The sequence below is a fragment of the Tamandua tetradactyla genome, chromosome 15 (assembly GCF_023851605.1).
Source record: "Tamandua tetradactyla isolate mTamTet1 chromosome 15, mTamTet1.pri, whole genome shotgun sequence".
NCBI classification, from domain to species: Eukaryota; Metazoa; Chordata; class Mammalia; order Pilosa; family Myrmecophagidae; genus Tamandua; species Tamandua tetradactyla.
In genome coordinates this window covers 25,719,196-25,742,801 of record NC_135341.1, presented here as the reverse complement: position 1 = coordinate 25,742,801, position 23,606 = coordinate 25,719,196, and the positions used below count along the sequence as shown (strand labels likewise).

The following is a 23,606-nucleotide window of genomic DNA, read 5'->3' as shown; positions in this document are numbered from 1 at the left end:
TATAAAATTATTCTCCAAATATGATCTGATTCAAAGACACCCCTATTTTTACACATATGGGAGATAATATGTAAAGCTCTCAATAAAATGACGGGCATCTCGTATTTGCAGAATCACTGTTTTTCCTTTCTCTTCCTCTTAAGCGTCTTATGCTGCACATGAACCTATTTTAAGATATTTAATCACAGATTCTGAGCAAAAAGCACATTCTTTTCTTTTCTTTGTGTTCTTATATCCCTTTCTGAAATTATATGTATAAAGCATGCTCATTGCAGATAACTTAGAAAGCAGAAAACAGAAAGATCACCCATGATCTCACCCTAGAGAGAACTACTTATTAAAAAAAAATTATTAGAGAAGCTGTGGGTTTACAGAAAAATCATTCATGAAAACAGGGTTCCAACACACCACACCACCACCAAACCTTGCATTGTTGTGGAGCATTTATTACAATTAATGATAGCACATTTTTATAATTGTACTATTAATTAAAGTCCATGGTTTAACTTAGGGTTCATTCTTTGTATAGTGTAGCTCCATGGACTTTTTGAAAAAAAATTTTATTCTGTTATCAACCATACAATCTGACGTTTACCCCTTTTATCATATTCTAGATATATGTTTCAGTGCTGCTATTTGCTTTCACAATGCTGTGCTACCATCACCATCATCCGTTACCAAATAAGAACGCTGAACATTTTTTTTTAAAGTTTTTTATTGTATAATATAACACATATACAAAGTACAGAAAGAAAAAAGCAACAGTTTTCAAAGCACTCTTCAACAAGTAGTTACAGGGCAGATCCCAGAGTTTGTCATGGGCTACAATACAATTTTTTTTTCTCCGATTTTTCCTTCTAGCTTCTCCAGAATATAGGAGGCTAGAAGGCATAAGTATTTTTTTTTATCATCACAACTGATGTGAAAAACAACATACATACAAAAAAGCAATAAATTTCAAAGCACAGCACCACAATTAGCTGTAGAACATATTTCAGAGTTTGGCATGGGTTACAATTCCACAATTTTAGGTTTTTACTTCTAGCTGCTCTAAGATATTGGGGACTAAAAGAAATATCAATTTAATGAGTCAGCATTCATATTCATTTGTTATCTCCTATCTTCCTATATAACCCCACCATCACCTTGATCTTTCTATCCTTCTCTTTAGGTGTTTAGGCTATGGGTATTCTAATTTTTTCATGTTGGAAGGGTCTATTAATAATATGAGGTAGGGAGACAGAACTATCTGATGTTCTGGAGAGTCTGGACCCTCTAGGTTTCAGGACTTACCTGGTCCAGGGAACCATCTGGAGGTTGTAAGTTTCTGGAAAGTTATTCTAGTGCATGGAACTCTTGCAAAATATTATATATTGCCCCAGATGTTCTTTAGGATGGGCTGGAATGTTCCTAGTTGGGGTTTGGCAAGTTATGATAGGTAGCAAGGTCTAAATGAAGCTTGCATAAGAGCAACCTCCAGAATAGCCTCTTGAATCTATTTGAACTCTCTCTGTCACTGATGCTTTATTAGTTACACTTCTTTTCCCACTTTTGGTCAGCATGGAGAACCTGTACATTTTAAGCCTTAATTTCTCATTCCCTATACTCACTCCATCCCCTTGTAACCTATATTCTAGCTTCTGACTCTATGTGTTTCCTTATTCTAACTGTTTCAAATCAGTGAGATTATACAATATTTGTCCTTTTTTGTCTAGTTTATTTCACTCAATGTGATGTCTTCAAGGTTCATCCATGTTGTTGCATGTATCAGAACTTCATTCCTTTTTACAGCTGAATAATATTCCTACATTATATATATATATCCTACATTGAATTTATCCATTCATTGGTTGATGAACACTTGTGTTGCTTCCATCTTTTGGCAATTGTGAACATTGCCACTATGGACATTGGTGTGTAGATACCTGTTTGAGTTCTTCTTTCAATTATTTGAGGTAGTGGGTTTCCTGGGACATGTGGCAGTTCTATATCTGTACTTAGCTTTCTGAGGAACCACCAAACTGTCTTACACAGCAGAAGCACCATTTTAAATTGCCACCAGCAATGAATTAGTATTCCTATTTCTCCACATCCTCTCCAACACTTGTTACTTTCCCATTTTTAACAGCAGCTATTCTAATAAGTGTGAAATGGTATCTCATTGCGGTTTTGATTTGCATTTCCATGATGGCTAATGATGTTGAACATCTTTTCATGTACTTTTTGGCCATCTTCTTTGGAGAGATGTCTATTCAAGTTTTTTGTCCATTCTTTAATTGGATTGTTTGTCTTTTTGTTCTTTAGTTGAAGGGCTTCTTTATCTATTCTGGATATTAATCCTTTATCAGATACATGGTTTCCAAATATTTTCTCCTGTCGTGCAAGTTGTCATTTGATTTTCACAATAAAGTGGTTTGAGGAACAAAGAAAATTGCTTTTGACATTTAGGTGTATGTCCCTTCAACGCTTTTTTTCTTGAATATTCAATCTGCAATTTATGGTCCTAAATGTTAAACTGTCTGTTTCATAAAGCACATGATAAGGAGACTTAGCCAGCCAGGGCTTGTGTTGCTATTTTTGAAGAACAGAACAGATCCATAATTGCAAATTGTCAATCTGTCCATATATATTTTTTATTTGTCAAGTATCTTGCTAAAAATAAACTATTTTTTAGGACAGTTTAGATTTATAGAAAAATTAAGAAAGTACAAAGAGTTCCCTTGTACCTTGTACCATGTCTCCTTATTATTAGCATGTAAGTTAGTATGATACATTTGTTACAATCTGTAAAACCAATATTGATCGATTATTATTAACTAAAGTCCATACTTTTTTCATATTTCCTTAATATTTACCTAATATTATTTTTCTGTTCCAGGATCGCATCTAAGATACCACATCACATTGAATAATCTTGTCTTCTTCGGCTTTTCTTGGCTGTGACAGTTTCTCAGACTTCCCTTGTTCCTGATGACCGTGACAGTTTTGAGGAGTATGGGTCAGGTATTCTATAAGATGCCTCTCAATTCAGATTTATTTGATGTATTTCTCATGATGAAGACCACAGCACTAAATTTCCATTTTCATCATATCATATCAAAGTGCATACTATTGACAGGACTTTTTCCTGTTGATGCTGACCTTGATTACTTGGCTGAGGTAATGATTTCAGCTTTCTCCAGCATACAGTTACTCTTCTACCCCTGCCATGTCCCTTTTCCATACTGTACTCTTTGGAAGAAAGTCACTTCGCATAGCCCATACCTAAAGATTAGAGAGTTATGCTTCATCTCCTCAAAGGCAAAGTATATACAATAATTGGAATTCTGCTGCATGGGAGTCTTTTCTCTTCTGTCCCATTCATTCATTCATTTATAAAAGAATGGAATCATGGATATTATTTTATACTTTGGGTTACAATCCAATATTGCTTTATTATTTTCTTGGCAAATTGTGCCAGCTTTGGCTGTTGTGAACTCTTTCACATAATCATAATCCCATTATCTCTTTGATATACTTACATTATTGTGTGTGTGTGTGTGTTTGAGCATTTTCTCCTTTTCTAGCATTACAAGATGGTTCAGGCTCATTGTAGATTTTTTTCTGCCCTAGTCTTAATTTGTCCACATTCAAAATTAAAATCAATAGGCTCTACAATCAGACTGCCTCAGTTCAGATCCTGGCCTAACTATTAACTGACTTTGTGACCTGAAGCTATTTACTTTACCTGTGGGACCCCATGTTCTTCATTTAGCTAAGTGCCATTTGAATGGAGCTTTTTTTTGTCTCTTGCTCTCTACTGTATCTTCAGCTCCTAGAATAGTGTCTGGCACACAGTGCTGTTCAATAATAAAATAATTGCTAAACAAATATGTGAATGGTGGATATGAATATTAGTTTATAAACTCAAAATAAGCAAGAAATAAAATACGGCTTTATTTTCTTATTTTTTCATCAAATAATTGTCCAATTATTTTTAGATTTAATTCCATTATTATTAAAGTTATACATGCATATAGCTTAAAGATTAAAATAGCTCTATAGGAATTTTAAGAAAAAAGCAATCTTCTAACTCCAACCCCTGAGGCAACCACTTACAACTTCTTTAGCTATTCTTTTGATGCTTACATCCATATTCTAAATATTATGTTTATATCCCTTGCTTCTTGATTTATACATTTTATGCATTATCTCTTCACTTCCAACTATGGGTGGCATTTTAAGTTTGAAAGCTGCTGGAATGTGCAATTCCAGAAATGGAATGGCTTTAAAAAGGGGGGAATTTATTAAGTTGAAAGTTTGCAGTTCTAAGGCCATGAAAATGTTAATCCACAAATTAAGACTAGGGCAGAAAATTAAGACACCAACAAGAGGTTACCTTCACCCAGGGAGGGCTGATGAAGTTTAGGGTTTCTCTTTCAGCTGGTAAGTCAGATGGTGAAGCCTGCTAGCTTTCCCTCCCAGCTTGTGCTGGTTTGAGAGGATTACTGTACCCTAGAAAATCCTTATTTTAATCCTAATCCATTTTGTAGGAACAACCATTTCTTTTAATCCCTATTCAATAATGTATGTTGGAAATTTGATTAGGTTATCTCTACGGAGATGTGACTTACCCAATTGTGGGTATTTACCATGGATTAGAGGGAGATGTGACTCCACCCATTCCAGGTGGGTCTTGATTTGTTTACTGGAATCCTTTAAAAGAGGAAGCATTTTGGAAAAGGCTTGAGATTCTGAGAGAGAGAGCAACAGAGCAGAATCAGAAGAGCTGAACAGAACCACAAGGCCAAGAGCCCATGCAGCCAGAGACATTTGGAGATAAAGAAGGAAAAATGTCCCTGGGGGTGCTTCATGAAACAAGAAGCCAGTAGAGAAAGCTAACAGACATCACCATATTTGCCACGTGCCTTTCCAGTTGAGAGAGAAACCCTGAACTTGATTGGCCTTTCTTGAGTGAATGTAACCTCTTGTTGGTGCCTTAATTTGGATATTTTTATAGACATGCTTTAATTGAGACATTTTCATGGACTTAGAACTGTAAATTAGCAACTTAACAAATTTCCCTTTTTAAAAGCCATTCTGTTGCTGGTATATTGCATTCCAGCAGCTGGCAAATTAAAACATGGCTTCTTGTTTCATGAAGCTCCCCCAGGGATGTTTTCCTTTTACATCTCCAGAGGTCTCTGGCTGTGTGGGCTCTCAAACTTTTTCAAAATTGTTCCCTCATTTAAAGGGCTCCAGTAAGCAACCCCACCTTGAATGGGTAGAGAAACATCTCCGTGGAAACCATCTAATCAAAAGTTACTAACAACAACAAAAAAGTAATAAAATAAATAAAAAAGAATTTTAAAAAGTTACCACCCACAATTGGGTGGGTCATATCTCCATGGTCATGATCAAAAAGCTCCCACAAAGCAATACTGACTGAGGATTAAAGGACATGGTTTTTCTGGGGTACACAACAGGTTCAAGCTGGCACAGGTGGAGATCTAGCGCCCTCTTACCTACAGTCTTCTTGTCCCTCCCATTGTCCTGTTGATACTTATCAACTAAAGACCTTCAGGAACACATCTGAAATCAACAGATATGTAACTTACTGTAGTAAGGAAGACCCTGGATTATGTAGAACAACAGTGAGTCACAAAAGGGGAGTTAGTTAACGGTTTTGTAAGATTTGGGGTGATTTTATTAGGGATTGGTCAGCATTTGTAAATCAGGCATTGATGGAACTTATCTTTAGAAAACATGAGACCATGTGAGTTATTCTTGCATCAGTTTTTCTGTGTCTTATCTTGTCTATAGGCATCTGAACAAATTGCAGGTAAGTCTGTAATGAATATCATGCTTTGATTTGGTACTGTTTATCTATGTTGTGAGTCTTTGTGCATTTTATAAGATGTGATTTCTGATTCAATTCTCAATTCTGCTCCCCTCCCCCATCCCAACTAGATGCCAGCAGGACTGCTTTTCCATTTATTGCTCTCAGTGTGGTTCTATCACAACTGTAGTTAGATTAATTTTAGTGTTTGCATTTTTACCACTATGCAAACTCTATTGACAGTTGAGCCAGGTAATATACTATTATTCCTTTTCCTTTTCTTTCTTTGTCTTCTACATATATGTGAACATTGTTGGCTAAGCATTATTATTAGTGAAGCAGGCTTAAAACTGTTCTTACAACCTCTGTAAACTTGATGAAGTTCCTGCCTTTTTGTTTTTTTTTGTTTGTTTGTTTGTTTGCTCCAACCACAGTGTCTATGAAGGTTTAATTAAAACAAACTAAGCATATCCCTAAATTTGGGTACTTAACCCCTAGGCAATATCAAATGGTCAGAAGTCCTGCTAAGCCTATAGTGGTCATGAGACAAATTTTGTAATCAAGCCGTAGGCAACCATTCCTAAGGAGGGCAGGGTACAGGAGGCTCACTGAAATCTTTCTAAAACATTAATTTTATTTATTTTTATTGTGTTGCTAGCCTTCTTATTACTGAGTTGTAGGAGTTCCTTCTACAAGACCTTTGTCAGAGAGATTTATTTGAATATTTTCCCTTACTCTGTGGCTTGCATTTTCACTCTCTTAGTTGTACATTTTGAAGAGTGAAAGTTTTTATTTTTATTAAGCACAATTTATCTTTTTTATAAGATAAATTTTCATGCTGAGTTTGTGACATCTTTTCAGAGCCCAAGGACATGAAGATTTCTTCTTTTTTTTCTTCTTGAAGGTTTACAGGTTTGGCTTATAATTTTGGGTATATGATCCATTTTGTGTTTATTTTTGTATATGGCAAGAAGTGGGGGTGAGGCTAATTTTTCCCCTTACAGATATCAAGTTGTTCTAGCTTCATTTGTTGGAAAGCCTGTAATTTTACCATTGATGTACCTTGGCACTTTTGCCAAAATTCTGTTGACTAGATATATGTGGTTCATTTTCTGGACTATAATGTTCCGTTGGTCTATATATCTATATTTATGCTAACACTACACTTCTTGATTTCTTAGCATTATAGTAAGTCTTGAAATCAGACAGTGCAAGACCTCTAACTTTTTTTTTCAAGATTGTTTTTGTTGTTTGAGATTCCTTGAATTTCCATATAAATCTTTTAATTATTTGTTTCTTTTACAAGCATGCTGGGATTTTGGAATCTATAGATCAGTTTTAGGAGAACTGGCATCTTATTAAGTCTCCCAATCCATGAATATGGCATATCTTTCCATTAAGTCACATTTTCTACAGAAATTGTTTATAGTTTTCAGTGTACAGGTCTTGCATTTAGTTAAATGTGTTCCTAAGTATTTTATGCTTTTTGGTGCTTTTGTTGATAGTTTTGTTTCTTATTTTTTCCAATTGCATATTAATATTCTAAACCACCCTTCTCTCTAAGAGCAGAAAAACTCATTTCAGATAAAGATGAGCACCACAAAAGGTTCATAGTTATTATAAGAAAAACAGAATATAGTGAACAGAGTAGCATCCCTGTGCATAAAGAAAGCAATACTTGGGATATGGTTATATTAAAATTTTTTCATTGTTTATCTGAATTCACATATAACTCAACATCCTGTGTTTTATCTGGCAACCCCGAGCCCATTACTATTTTACGTTGTGTTTGGGGTATTAGCCAGTGCACTTAGACTAGAGAAAATAATTAGAAGCTTAGGAATTAAAAAAAGGAAAAATGATCTCTACTTGTAGATGATATTATTGTATATCTGGGAAACCTCAAGCATCAGTAGAAAATGAATATAAATAAGAAAATTTAATTAAGAAGTAATTTATAAAATAAATATTCAGAACAAAAGCTTTGACATGTAGAAGCAGAAACCATTTAGAAGAAGTAATGGAAGAAACAATCTCATTTGTGGTAGCTAAAATAAAATGACTAAGTATGAAATGTAAAAAAAAAATGTCTTAAACATATAATAAAAAACTACAAAACAATCCTGAAAGATGTAAAAATTGAACACATAGAAAAACATAACATAAGCTTTGATAGAAAAATTAAAATATCATAAAAGTTAATTTCTAACTTTATAAATTTACAATTTATAGATTTAACACAATCCCAACAAAGCAACCATTAGAGGTCCCCACCCTGCCCCAGAGATAGAAAAGTTGATCACAAAGTTGATTTAAATGAAAAAGTAAGCAAAGATAGCTGGAAATCATTAAAAAGGAAAGCAATGAGGGTGGAATAGATCTGCTATAAAAACAAAACTTAAAAAATGTGATTGTGATGGTGAATGGATCGAAAGACTAATGGAATAGAATGGAAAACCCACAAATAGACTTAACTGCAATGGCAATTTGTTATACTATAAAGACAACATCTCAAATCAGTGGGAAAAGACAGACTTTCAATTAAGTCGTTTTGGGATAAATTTAATAACCATATGGAAAAATATATAACTTGATCTATTCCTCATACTGAATACCAGGATGAGTTTCTAAACAGATAAGAGATTTAAATATAGAGGGAAAATCATATAAGTGTTAGAATAAAACATGAGTGGAATTGATATAATCTAGAATGGGAAAACTTTTCTATTACTTGAAATCTAGAAGGGAAAAAAGGGAAAGACCTAAATGTGATTACATAAAAAGAAAGAATTCTTGCATGGCAAAAATAAAATAAAACAAAAAATGAAAAATCCATTATATATAAAAAGACAAATGACAAAATGATAAAAAAATATTTGTAACTCTTATTCCATGACCAAGGATTAATGGATAAAGAACTTCTAAAATAGAGATGAGAAAAAAAAAAAACTCTATAGAAAAATAGGCTAGTAATTTGAAGTCATTTCACAAAAAGAATTATGAAAGTCTCTTACCTATAAAAAGGCTGGTCAACTTTATTCATAATTAGAGAAATGCTGTTTCAGTGTAATTTTAATTTGCATTTCCAGCTGATAATTGAGGAAGGTAGAATTAGAGTATCACTATTTTTCAAACCTAATAAACTAATGACTGTCGACAATGATCATCGGTGGTCATCCCTGTCAAAGATTTGAACAGGTTCTGCATACCTCCTGATGGAAGTGCACAGCATCACATATGAGGTGTTCTTGCCAAGATAACAAAGAGTCTCAAGATTACTATCATATTGGCAAAACTTCAAATGCTTGACAGCTTGCATGGTTGGTGAAGCAGTTAGGAAATGGGTATTCTCATATATTGATGGTGGGAATCAAAGTGATGACATTCCTTCAAAAGGAATTTGGCAATATCTAGCATGATTACATAAGCATTTATACCTTTATTAACAGTCTATCTTCTAGAGCGCTATCTTAAAGGTATATGGACAAAAATACAAAAAACATGAGCAGAAAGTTTTTTATTCCGATATTATCTGTGACAGCAAAAGGCTGGAAGCTTCCAAGTGTTCATCAGTAAAATACTTGTTGAATAACCATTGTTTTAGTGTCACAATAAATTATTTTTCAGTGGTAAAAGAGTGTGAGGATTATCTTCTATGAAGGGTCTTCAATTTATGTGGTGTATATGAAAAAGAGCAAGCTTCTAATTATTTTCTCTAGTCTAAGTGCACTGGCTAATATCCCAAACACAATGTAAAATAGTAATGGGCTCAGGGTTGCCAGATAAAACATAGGTTGTTGAGTTATATCTGAATTCAGATAAACAATGAAAAAATTTTAATACAACCATTTCCCAAGTATTGCTTTCTTTATGAAACGTGTAGAAATTCCTTCATTGCCCAGATATTTGATAATACCAAGGAATTATAGAGTAGAAGCAGGGCACCCTAGTAGCAAAGAGCATATCTAATGCCCAGAGTTTAGTTTCCAAATGCCATTCCCTACTCAGGGGGATCAAATTTCTTTGGAAATTTGATGAGTTCTTAAAATTCCTGATACAGGAAAGTCTGGTGCTAAAATACAAAAAAGAGCTCAAAAGCTATTGGACACATTTCAAAAAGATAGAAGCCATTGGGAACATCTCTTTCATTTGGGACAATTTGATCATTAAAAATAATGAAAGTAATAGATTATGGTACATTGAATAAAAGAAATCTGAGTCCATGATGATACTCAAAATCATAGAAATAGAAATTGAAATACAGAAAAAAGAGAAAGAAGAGAAAAAGCTCTTTTTGTTTTCTGTAAAAAGAAAAAAGTCAGCTAATAAAAGTGGAAGGAATTGCAAAATTAGAAAATCCCTCTTTTGCAACTATCTATGTAATACTTGAGTTAAGTAAGGATCATCAATAGATGCTGTAATTATTGGGTCCAAGGATGTTGTATATCAGAATATTCGTATGATAGTGAATTTATAATCTCAATGAACAGTTATTAATTCCAAGGAAAATGTACTTTCAGCAAATGATAAATTTTTTTATTACCAATAGCAGAACTGGTATCAACAACAATAATATTGCAGCCTGTATGATGCAACAAGACATACATAACAGCACCTATCCAATGTTCTTGCCAAAATTTGTTTCACATGAAACTAAGAATGAAGAAATAATCAGAAAAAACGTTTAATATGGGATTGTCCATAAGGCAACTGGCCTGCAAAAAAATCAGTCATGAAAAACAAGCAATAAAAAGAAGCTGTTCTGAATGAAAAGACTAGGAAGATATAACAAGTAAATGCAATGTGTGATACTTGATTTGGATTCTGGTTAGGGAAAAATGTTATAGAAGGCATTTTAGAGACTACTGGGAATATTTAAATGTGGACAGTATATTATATAGTATTATTGAATTATTATCAATTTTCTTAAATGTGATCATGGCACTAAGGTTATGTTGGAGAATATCTTTAGTCTTAGGAGATGTCAATAGGAGTATTTAGTATTCAAAGTATGTTGCTATGTCTGCAACTTACTTTGAAATGGTTCATAAAACATACACACATACATGCTTTGAGAGAGATGAAAATGTGGTAAAATATTAAGAGTTGATGAGAGGGTGGGAAAGGTAGGATGGGACACTCAATACTTTTTTTTTCATTTCTTCAAAGTAAACACAAATGTCCAAAGAAAAATAATAAACTCATTAAGAGGTTTATTTGGGTAAATGGTCCATAGTGGATTTTCTTTCAGAAAGGGAGCAGAAACAAGTGTATAGATGTTTCTCTTTGGACAGAAACTAGAAAACAGAAAGTCTTGTGTGGTGTCATCTTGAGCACCTCCAGCTACATGAATACCATTGGAATAATACATTTATTACGGTGGTGAGAAAAAAAACTTGGTGAAGGTATTTAGGTGTTTATTTTACTGTAGATTAGACTTTTTTTGCATGTGTAGAGTTTAACATTTTTCAACTAAAATATGAAAAATTTTTAATATTTTTTAATATAACTTATGTAGCTTAAAAATTTCATGCTTACTTAAAGCTTATTAATATGCATTAATTTTCCAATCTTCTAATGTAGAACCAAGTGCCTCCCTTTGGGTAAAGTGCAGCTGATTGGGAGTCTGCATCTATCTTGCATAAATTACATCATAACACAAAGGATGTTGGTTACTTTAAAATGCAGTGAAGTCCCTTGCAAAGCAACGAGCACAGAATCCTTATAGATTTATTTTATTTTTCTCTAATATTTTACATTTATCTTCCTCACTTTTATGGAGTCTTTCCAAAGCATTCAGCCTGGTTTAAATAGAATTAGCAACTCTTTATTTTCATGTTTACATTTCATCAGTTTATATGGTATGTAATTAAGTGTTATAATTAAAACAAGTACGACTGATATTAACGGGTTTGGCGACAAATGCAGCTGACTCTTGCTAAGTACAGCTTAACTGTTAGAAATTCAAAAAGTATGGATATACAAGAGTAACTTTCCAGTTGCAAGCCTTCAGTGCACTGTGATATATCAGATGGGATATTTTACAGGGAAACTGTAGACAGTCGGTTAATCTGGTATAGGTTGGTTGAGAAGAAATTTGATAGAGAAGTTCTACCATAGTGAAATACCAACCAGGCTTGTGTTGTGACAGTACTGTTCATAGATAGTTAAACTCTGCCTATGGTCATCCCTTGGCCATATCAATTTATGAATAATCCATTCTGAATGTATTATTGCCAAGGACCTTCCTCCCATCAAGCTGATTCAAATGACTTCAGGCTTTAACAGTCACAAATGGGTGCACTAATGAAATTGTTCTTTCATTTTATTCTATTAACTTTCTCCCAGTTACCTGAAGCTTTTCATTTCAAAAATTATTTAGATACTGTTTGTATACCTTCTAGGTGTGCAGTATAGTACCATGGATCTTAGAGCTGTTATTAGTAGTACTTGTTGATTGATTATAAGGCAACTACAATGAAGTAACTGACTGTTAAAGCAGTATTGAAGGTAGGTTATAGCTCCAACCTGGAGTTCTCTTAGAGGTGAGTATTATTTTGGGGAGAATGTTACTTTTCCTACTTCACCGTTCCTTTCAAGAAAAGAAATGGGTTTCCTACCTTCTGAGCCTTGAGAAGGCTGTCCTGAAGAAGAGGGGTGTTGTGTCAGAGAGCTGGATTAGACTTTTGTCATATTAAGGTAATTTCAACCTTTCTTAGATAAAATGGCAGAGAACAACAAGTCAGTCGATGAAATCAGCTCATTTATTTATTGACCAAGTGCCCAGCATTGTGGTTAGACAATATATTTTACAGTATGGTCCAAGACCACCTGCATCAGAATCAGGTGGATATGACTTTTAGAAAGCCAAATCCCTGTACTGTGTTGCAGAAATACTCAATTGCTCTGAGGTGTAGTCTTGGAATTTTCATTTTAAACAAGTTCTCCAAGTGACCCTTAAGCACACTAAAGTGTGAGATCCCATATCTTTGGTATTGTGGAACTGCATGAGAAATACCAAATTTGTCCCCGGGATAAGATGCTTATAGTTATGATGCATGAAACAGAAGACAAACCAAGATGTATGACAGAGTATAGTGCTTTTATTTTTAGAAGAAGATATCAACATGTGACCCCCTTGAATAGTAAGGAGATTCTTTATTCAGTACCCCTTTCTGAGGACAATAAAATAATTTTAAAAATATTTCACAAGGACAGAAAGCACAGAGGGGAGACAGAGGATGAAAAAAAATGTGAAAGTCAGAAAGCAGATACAGAGTTGGTACTGATAAGAGAACATTGACTTGATTCACCCTGTACCTCCCTCTCCAACCTCAGCAATTAGGAGCACCAGTTATTACAGAGGGTGGGAGAGAGGTATATGCAGGGATAAAAAGAAAGGGAATGTAAGTAGTCCAACTGTCCCTCCTCCTACCTTTCATGGGCAACAGATCTAATCTTTGGAGAATTTGAACTGAAGGAGGCACTAGATTCGGTGAAACTAAGTTCAGTGACAAGGTAAGTGACAAAGTACACCAAGGCAAGGACTACAGCAGGGATTTAGTGAAAGTCAATTTACCGAACAATTAGACTCTTAGCACTCACCACCCTTACTCTATAATCTCAGAAATCTGACAGCCAGATAGTACTCCCTAACCCCTCTACATTCCCCCTTGAGTTCAATGGCATTGGTTTCTCAACTCTAAGAATTGATGCTAAAATTATTTGAGCAATACCCTCAAAATTTCAAAAGTACATACCCTTCCAAACTATTAATAAAGTAGAATAAAGGGTAAAATAAATATATTTTCAGATATGACCTTTTATATATATTTGCCTTCAAAATATGTACCTTCTAAGGAAGCAACTGGAAGGATGTATTTTTACCAAAATAAGTGGATAACCCAAAAATAAGAAGATACTGAATCTAGGAAATTGCAGAAGAAAATTCTACAGAATTGCAGAAGAAAACTCAGGGTGCAACCACACAGCCAGGACACAACCAAACCTAGAGTGTGACTGACACAGACTGGAACAGCAGGTCAAGGAAAGAGGGGGTGAATGAAAAAGAGTGTTGCTTTAGATCTGCAACTTTTGAGCATACAGTAACAGTATTGGTTAGTGATGCTCAGTACTTCCATTTTCTTTTCTTTTCCTTTTTTTTTTTTTTTTTTTTTTTTTTACATGAGCAGTCTCCAGGAAATGAACCCAGGTCTTTGGCACGGCAGGTGAGAACTCTGCCAAGGCACCAACATTGCCCGCCCTCCATTTTCATTTTACTTTGATAGTTTTGATTGGCCCTGTGTAAAATTAGTATCTTTAAACTTGTCTTTACATCTCTGATTATAGTTTCCATTTTTGTTGTCAGAAGTGGTATAATTACTTCTTCTAGGAATGATGCAATCAAACCTCAGTGATTGAAGTCATCTATCCATGGACATCATATTATCATTTAAGTCATTTTTCACATGACCTAACTAAAAAGTAAAAAGCTACTAAAATCTTGTATACAGATATCTAGGAGATTTTAGGTTAACTTTCATGTATAGAAGTTTTCTAAAATGTCATTTTAGAAGTTTATCACATTATTCTCTTAATTGGTCACTAACTTAGTAAATTGGAGGGACTAGTTTTCCATTTTTATGAAAGAAAACAATTTCTTCCATTTGCAAGGAAGAATTTGCACCAGGCAATGCCTTAAAACAATTTTGAAATGTATTTATTTACATCTCAAATATGAACTTCTTTCCAAAATGTTCAAAGTCTCATTTCCACAGTTGCAATTAAATGACTTTTTTAGGATAATGTTTCATTTGGCTATATTATGTTAATAATCATCTAGATGATTTACATCTATTCCGTCTTTATGTACCCATGAATTATTCAGAAGTGTTCTCCTGCAAATGAAGAATAGAGGAATTTAGTCACTTTTCTTCCAAAAACGTCAGACATGCCAGAGTTTATGAGAGAAAAAGAGAAAAAAAGCATTTCCTTTCCTTTTTAATTCTTTCAAATTTATTGAAGTGTACAGTTGAAATTACTTAAATATCCAATGATTAGAAATGCCTAAGTAAGTGATGATATATCTACTTGAGAAAATTATGCAACAATAAAAAACCAATGGCTAGACAGGAGAGCAACATGGAAAAAATGCTTGTATGAATATAGTAAGTGAAAAAAGCAGGATATCAAAATGTATTTATTACATTACAGTTACAATTATATAAGAAATAACCATGGGAAAAATTGCAGAAAGAAATACAGTAAAATAACAATGATGGTAATGTTACTATGACAGGTCTATAGGCAATTTGTTTCTTCTCTGCATTTGCCAAATCTTCTTCAATGTGATATTTCTATAATGAGTGAAAACAAAACAAACAAGTGCACCCTTATTGAGTGACTAGTGTTTACTAGGACCTGGGCTGTGGGTTGAGAATATAAAGAGAAAAAGCTATGTTTAGTGATATATAAGATGTATCAAGTTATCCCCAGCAATAACAAAATGTGTGTAATTAATATAAATTTCACTGAGATGTTAAGGGAAATGCCATTAATTAAATACCTAGTAAGTGTTTTTCACATATACCTCATCTAATCTACTCAACAATCACATTAAGAAGATGTTTCTCTTTTTATGAACAGGAAATTTAAGTCTCAGAGAGACTATTCAAATTGTGCAAAGTAACATCCTTTGGCCCTGACCTGGTTGAAAGTCCCTACTCAATCATTTAACAAGAATTTATTAAGTACTTACTGTATATCAGCAATTGTTCTAGATTAGGGATATAACAGCAAAAATTGCTCTGGATGGAGCTTACATTCTAGTGTGAGGAGGCAGAAAATGCACATGAATGTCACTGGAGGGTAAGCAGAGGAGTGACTTTATGTGATTTAATGTCCAACAGATAATGCTGACTGTCATAAGCAGAAGAGCCTGTGTGAGAACCAGAGTGGAGTCAGGGAGACCCATTAGGAGTCTGTTGAAGTGAGAAATGATAAAAACTTGTACGAGGGTAGACATGAAGGATTGTCAAGAACTGTGAAGTGTCTGAGATTTTACCCTACCACAGAAGGAGGTCAGCATGAGTTTCATGTTCATATCAGTTCCCATTTTCCACCAAGTCTCATGGTGAGGAGGGGGTTGGAGTGGCCCACGTAGATATGGCACATGCATTGGGTTTGTGTCATAGCTGAGGAACTCTGAGCTTAGGAAACCCTAATCTTTAATAATGCATTGCAAGTAAACCTGCCTGATCTTTGCCCTCTTTTGCTGTCTTATACCCGACAGCAAACATATCTACCCTCTGCTCCAGAGAGGACACTATCACTGTCTTCCAAGGTGTTATTTATACAGCCTCCTTGAAAAGATAATTCAGAAAAAAGACTGTCAGTTCCTCCACTCATAAAATGGGCAGAAATATAAGAGATCCATTGAGAATTCTCTCCCAACCAAGAGGCAGTGGGAAATGGCTGAATTCTGGAAAAAATCTGCAAGTAGAGCCCAGATTAGAGGTGGAATGTATGAGAAAGAGAGGACCCAGGATGACATGGACATTTTCACCAGGCACTGCATTTGGTGCTGGGTGATACAGTGGGGAATGATAAACTCCAGTTCCTGAGCATCATGGGGCTGGCCTTCCTTCCAGTCAAGGAGATGGACCCAAAGCAACTAAACATTTCAAATAAACGAAATGATTACTGAATATAGTGAGTATTATGTAGGAAGCAAGGAGGTTGCTGAGGATTTCATCTCTCGAAAGATATGTGCTTTACTCAAACCAGGTAAAATTATAACCAGGTTAGAAAGGGAAGGGTAGATTAGATCCCTTAGATGAAGTCAGGCATGCTTGCTTCTGGAATGAATTTCACTCTTGTCATCTTTTTTTTGAGAGATGGAATGTCCTTGAGTTTATGCCCTCCTGCAGTAGACACACTTAGCGTCAGTTATTTCAGCAGTAACCTGCATGTTGACTTTTCAAAATAAACATTAAAATTTTTAAAGATTCTATTTAAGGAACAAAATTAATTATTTTACTTTATCTGTTTATAGACATATATTTGGGAGTCAAATATAATGAGCTGTGTCCAAGGCAGAAACCATCATCTTTTGTATTTTTAATTAGTTTGAATGTCTCTGCCAACTAGAATAAAAGCTCAATGAGGGAAGGGAATTTGTTTTATTTGCTGGTATATTTTCAGTTCTTAGAAGAGTATCAAGTATATAACAGGTGTTTAGTAAGTAGTCTCTTGAGTGAATGAATGCATGATGCACATATTATTTTGTATTGCTTTTTTCCTGTAAATGAAAAAATGTATTTTTGTGTTTAGACATCATTTCTCCCTTCTTGAAAACATATCATCTTCTTGAAATTAACCAATTCCTTTCTTTTATATTCATTTTATTTGATCACTCTTTGACGTCTGCTTTCTTTACTTTTTTTGTACAACAATTATTCTTTAAGTATTTAGACATTTAGATATATTCCAAGCTCTAGCAATGGTGAAAAATACTGGAGTGATGATTTTGTTCATATTAACTTATCAGTTTCCTTTAACTTAGTATTGATTAGTATAGATTTGAAAGCATGGGTCAGGGGCTCTGAATATCATCACTCTGCTTCCATGTCATTTCCAAAATGCAGGAATAGCTTTCAATATTTGAGTGTACCTGTTTCACCTTACTCTCAAATTTATTAGCATTAGTTGTTATGTTTTTCCAAAAAATAATTTCTTATGTCTAAGATGAGTCTCCTGTAAGCAGCATATTGCTGGATTATGTTTCTTAATCCATTCTGCCAATCTGTATCTTTTAATTGGTAAATTTAGTCCATTAACATTCAAAGGTATTACTGAAAAGGCATTTCTTGATTCCACCATCTTATCTTTTTTGATTTGTCAGATCTATATATTCTTTTCCCTCTTTCTATTTGTAGTCTTTAAATTATCCTTAGTGGTACTCTTCAATTCCATGCCCTCATCCAGACCTCCCTCCCCTGTCTTTTTATTTTCAGCTGGCAGAAGTCCTTTTAGTATTTCTTATAGGGCCAGTCTCTTGTTGACAAATTCTTTCGGGACTTCTTTGTCTGTGAAAAATTTAATCTCTCCCTCAATTCTGAAGGACTCTTTGGCTGAGTATGGAATCCTTGGCTGGAAGTCTTTCCCTTTCAGGATCTTGAATATATCATACCACTGCCTTCTTGTCTCCAGGGTGCTACTTGAGCAGTCTGAACTCAGTCTTATTTGGTTTCCATTGTATGTAGTAGATTTTTTTTTCTCTTGCCACTTTTAGGATTTTCTGCTTCTCTTCAACATTTGATAGACTGATTAGTATGTGCCTTGGGGAAGGCCTATTTGGATTTCTCCTGTTTGGAGTTCTTTGGGCTTCTTTGACTTGTATATTTATGTCCTTTATGAAGGTTGGGAAGTTTTCCCCCATTATATCCTCAACTACTCTTCCTAGTCCTTTACTCCTCTCTTCTCCTTCTGGGACACAATCATTCATATATTGTTGCGCTTTGTTTTGTCTATCATTTCCCTGAGTTCCCATTCAATTTTTTCCATTTTTTTTTGCCATTTGATGTTTTGAGTCTTCAAAGTCAATTATCCTATCCTCTATATCACTTACTCTTTCTTCTGTCTCTTCACATCTGGTGTTTGTGCCTCTAGTATATTTTTTATTTGTTTAACAGAGTCTTTAATCTCTGTGATATCTGCTATTTTTCCATTTATTCTTTCAAATTCCTCTTTATGCTCTTCTACTGTCTTCTTGATTCTCCTTTATGTCATTTGCCATCCTGCTTATTTTATTAAGTGGAGTTGTATGAACATCTTTGATTAGTTGTTCCAGCATCTGTGTCTCCTCTGGTGTTTTAATTTGGTCATTAGGCAGGTCACTATCTGTCTGCGTTGTGATATGCTTAGTGATCTCTGCTGTCTTCGTGGCATACAAATATCTTGATTGATTTACTTTGGGAGTTGATTTCTTTCAGTAGTCTAAGGCCTTCTGTTGGCAGGATGGTTGTACAGCAGGGAGCAAGGCACAAGGTGGGCACTCAGTACGGTGATTTGTTTCAGAGCAGGTATGGGCGCAGGTTGGAGATGTTACACTGATGCTTGTGAGCGTGGGCACCCAGCAGCCAGGAAGGATGAGGCTGTGCGGGTATACCGGTCTGGGGGGCGTAATCCTGGTGTGTGCTGGTCTTAAACACAGCACCCTTTGTGTGCATGAGTAGAGCTGTGGCAGCAGGTTGGCATAAAGCCTTTGTGGATTGGGGCAGATGTGACCCGGCTGTGCAGGTCAGCACTTTCTCAGAGCTGAGAAGTATGGCTGAGGGCTGTGCACATGTGCGGTTCTAGGACTGTTATACAGCGCGTTTTCTAGAGCTGAATGACGTGATTGGGGTTCAGTGTGCATGAATGGGCCTGGGAGTGCCGTAAATGGATGCACAGAGCTCAGGTGAGGCAGAGTGAGGCTGTGCGACACTGCAGGTAGGGGTGATGGGGAGTGGGGGGATGTGGGAGGACAGGGGTAGCCTAGGTACAGAGGGTAGTGCCAGCAGCCTTTATGCACTGGCAGCAGTCTGCAGGGAACAGGGAGGGGGAGGTAGTGCTTGGGAGGGGTGTTGGAGAGGTGGGTTGGGCTGCCCTTGGGGTGGGGGTGGGGGACAGGTACATGCCCTGGGGGCTGGTGGGAAGGGGGTATCTGGAATGAGGGGAATGGGAGTGAGTGGCGGGGTTCCAGTGCGTAGAGTGTGAGGTGAGTGGCAGGTCATGGGGCTGTGCTGGTGAGGGCAGCGCGCCCAAGGAACACAGCCTGTCTTACTTCCTAGTCCCATGTACCAGTCAATGCACTCCCACAGGCTCCACAGCTCTGCGCCAGGCTCCAGATTTCTACCTCTCAGTTCCTCAGCCTCTGCAACCATGTGGTGCAGAAGGCTCTCCCAGGTCAGCCGCACTCCCGAATCACCACCTCATCTGGCCTTCTGTCCCTTCTCTAACTTTTCTGTGGAGCAGGGCTAAGCTTGAACTAGTCTATTCAGCCATCAAAAAAATAATTTCTTTAGTAGGTAGAAGTAGAAGGCAAAGTAGGCTTTTATTAGCCTTGTTTTATCATATGAAAAGAACTTGTTTTGTAACTCTTGATGTACAAATTTCTATATTCAGTATTATTTTTATTTTCTCTGGTGTGAGCTGTGGGTTCATAGACTATGTCCAGTTCTGCTCAGTTCTAGGCAGAATGTAGACATTTACATTTCAACAAAACTTTCTCCTAGGTACTGGGGCTGTCCCTGATGTCAGCTTCAGGTAAAGCGTCTGTACTGGGGAGGCTGAGGGACAGAAAGTTGCTGGTAAGAGGAGGAGCTCTTTAAAGCTCACCCAGGTACTGATGATTTCTCTGCCTCATGAGGATAGTCTAAGTGGACCCACCATTGATGACATTCCCTTTTTCAATAAATATCCATTGCTATCTCACTGTTGTGCTAGCTGCTAGTACAAAGAAAAATCTAATCACAGCATGTTTCAAGTATGACAACAATAGGGTGTATAATGGAGGAAAGGGTGAGTGGTTGGAAGCCTTACTTAGATCAGGGGAGCCTTCCTATGGAAGTGACATTTTACCCAAAATCGGAAGGAAAAGATATCCGTAAGGTATCTACAGTGTCATATGCCCAATTGAAGGAGAGTATAAAAGTTGCATTTTTATAACCTACAGGAGCAGCAGCCTATGCAGCTGAGCCATAATATACTGTAGGACAGGAAGTTGCTTTCATTTTGGGATCACTCAAGATGACTGTGCTGGGTCAGAGGATGGAAGAATGTTCCTCCTTAAGTTCCTAACATACCTAGCCACTTAGTGGGATTAGGAAATACCTTGTTTGAAATCAAATAATAAGATAACGGCTGTGTGTCATTTCCCCTGTTCTTTCCATATGATTGAAATAGTTACAATGATTAGAATTCAGGGGAACCCACTCTCTCCTGATTTTATGAATCATGCTGTAAGAGCAGCTAACGCAGCATAATACACAATGCAGTCATAATGCAGTCTGCATAAAAGCAATCACAAGTCACATAAATACCACATAAAGAGTCCCTATCTATACACAATACCTCCTTCAGTACACAGGAAAAATGAAAATCAGTATCTTATAACTGACTTCATTCGGCTTCCTAACTTTGATTACCACTTCAGTCATTTTGCTTTATTCATTTAAGCTTATTCTTAATAAATGGGCAGTTTGGGGCCCAATCTCTTTTAGAGGGAGAAAGGGTTTAAAGCTATTACTGTTAGTTTAAATCATCCTCAAAAAGTCTGCATTGCAATGAGGCAAGAATACAGCCATGTGCTTAATAGGAAATTTTATTTTTTGAATGTTTAGCAGTTTATTTCACATTCTATATGTAACCATCTGTTATGTTCTATAATATCTGAGGAGGCATACACATACGGTCCACTGCCCAAAAAAATATATAGTCTTTCTTATTAAAAGCTGATTGCAAACATTCTCAGAGTTCAGAGTAGAATGCAAATTTAAGATATATATATGTTTAAAACTATTCCCATTTGGCTCTCTTAGCTTATCTGAGTCTGCTTTAGGCCTCTTCTTCCCCAGGTCTACATTCCTGCCAGACCCTCCCACCTCCTTTTCTACCTCTCTGCCCTCCTATGTGGTGCAGCTTAGGGAAACTGCTGTTCCTGAGTCTACCTTGGGAGGCAATAAGGAATCAAAGTTGGTGGCACCTCACAGCCTCTTAAGGGCTTAGCTTTAACTTTTCAGATTCTTTAGAGGGGAATATCTCTTGCTAATAGTGATCACCCTCCTAGCCTGACTGTGATGTAATTATGCCCTAAAGCCTCCCTCTCTCCTAAGAGGTAGGTTGAGAAAAAAAGGAATGGTGCAGGGGACAGAGAACCTGGGTCTCTCACAGATGATCTACCAATGTTTACGAAACTCCTTTATTCCATGGTAAATATTTCCTACCCAGCTCACCAGAAACTCGTTTACTCAGAAATGAGTTCTAGGTTTACACAAATAAAAGGTAATCACAGTTTCAGCCTAGCAAAGAAATATAGTTAGGCAAGGGCAACTAAGTTATCTGCACAACCAATAAAAATGCCCTTGACACTTCTTCTTCTCAGTTCCTTTATAATGTGTTCAAAATAAATTATTAATTCAACAGTAACAGAAAATTTTACTCATTAGATGGAAAGAAATAATTTATTCTTAGAAGCTGCTGTTTATTAGTCTGGCAGCCTAGTTTAAAACTTTAGTTACACCAATACAGCATTGTTAACCTGACAGCAAAAATAGCCGTATATAAAGCTTTGACACACTCTATACAACTTTCCAGGAGTCCTCTCATTGCAGACATTTACTGAAGTTCTGAATGAATGATTCTTATAAAAGATAAATGAGATACTGAGATGAATTTGAGTTCTAATTCTTCCAAGTCTGACTCATTATGGGAAAATGTGTTGGTGACACTGTTCAAATCTTAGCATCTTGCTGCATTAAAATAACTTTGGGAGAATTTTTGTTTAATGGTTATAGAGTTTCTGTTTTGGATGATAAAATCATTTTAGTAAAGGAAGGTGGTGATAGTAACACAACATTATAAAAATAATACCATTGAATTGTATAATTACACATCATTAAAATGGCAAATGTTATGTGTTGTGTATGTCACCACAATATTTTAAAATCCAGCTTTTGTAAAACCTTATACTTACTGAGACTATCCTGTTGAAATGTTTATTCACGAATGTTGTGGTTAGGTTCGTGTGTCATTGGCTAGGTGATGGTACCCGGTTGTCTGGTCAAGCAGCACTGGCCTGTTACTGTAGGACATTTAGTGGCTAGTTAATAAACCAGAAGGCTGGTTTATTAAATCATCAGCTCGTTGATTGCATCCGTGGCTGATTACATCTGCAGTTGGCCAGGAGTGTATCTTCCACAGTTAGTGACATTTAATCTAATCAGTTGAAGGCTTTGAAGGAGAAGTCAGAAGTCTTTTTCTGCTTCAGCCAGTCTCTCCTGGGGGATATTCATGAATGTTGTGGTTAGATTCATGTATCAACTTGGCTAGGTGATGGTGCCCAGTTGTCTGGACAAGCAGCAGTGGCCTAACTCTTACTGTAAGGACATTTAGTGGTTAGTTAATAAACCAGAAGGCTGGTTTATTAAATAATCAGCACATTGATTGTATCCATGGCTGATTACATCTGCAGTTGGCCAAGGGAGTGTCTTCCACAGTTAATGACATTTAATCCAATCAGTTGAAGGCTTTGAAGGAGAAGTTAGAAGTCTTTTTCTGATTCAACCAGCCAGCTTTTCCTGGGGCATTCATTGAAGACCTACATCAGAGCTGTTAGCTTGTGGCCTGCCATATCAAATTTGGACTTGTGCATCCCCACAGTTGCATGAGACACTTTTATAAAATCTCATATTTACAAATATCTCCTATTGGTTCTGTTTCCGTAGAGAATTCTGACTATTACAGCTTGGTACCGGGAGTGGTTCTTGAGAAACAGAATTTTAACAATACGTTTTTGCAATTGATCTTCTATTCTGTTTAGACTCAAAGGCTGTAAGGACTATTTCCAATAATCAATATAGCACTGACAGTCCATGGTGTGAGCTGGCAATAGAGATACTCAAAATTTCACCATTTAATTCTGCTAATTGTATGCTTATATGAGCAAGGGTCAGGGTGACAGTGTTTTCGACATCTTAACAGAGTTTTGTTGAGTTAAGAAACATGATGATGTTGGCTGGTTATTCTT

General features: G+C 36.0%; 1 protein-coding gene across 35 annotated transcripts in view; it reads left to right on the top strand.

Annotated features, from left to right (window-relative positions):
• LOC143656990 (uncharacterized) overlaps nucleotides 1-23,606 on the top strand; it is a 402,509-nt gene that overhangs the window by 99,343 nt on the left and 279,560 nt on the right. For 24 of the 35 annotated variants that reach the window (XR_013162690.1, XR_013162697.1, XR_013162699.1 and 21 more), the window contains exon 2: nucleotides 2,879-3,003. Coding sequence is in view for 8 of the 35 variants with exons in the window: in XM_077128837.1 (XP_076984952.1) it covers nucleotides 2,971-2,998 (28 nt within the window). In the remaining 27 variants the exon portion in view is untranslated. Of the gene's footprint in view, nucleotides 1-2,878; nucleotides 3,004-12,222; nucleotides 13,924-15,726; nucleotides 17,035-23,606 lie in introns of those variants that run through there. The other 11 variants (XR_013162706.1, XM_077128837.1, XM_077128835.1 and 8 more) reach the window with 3 other exon arrangements.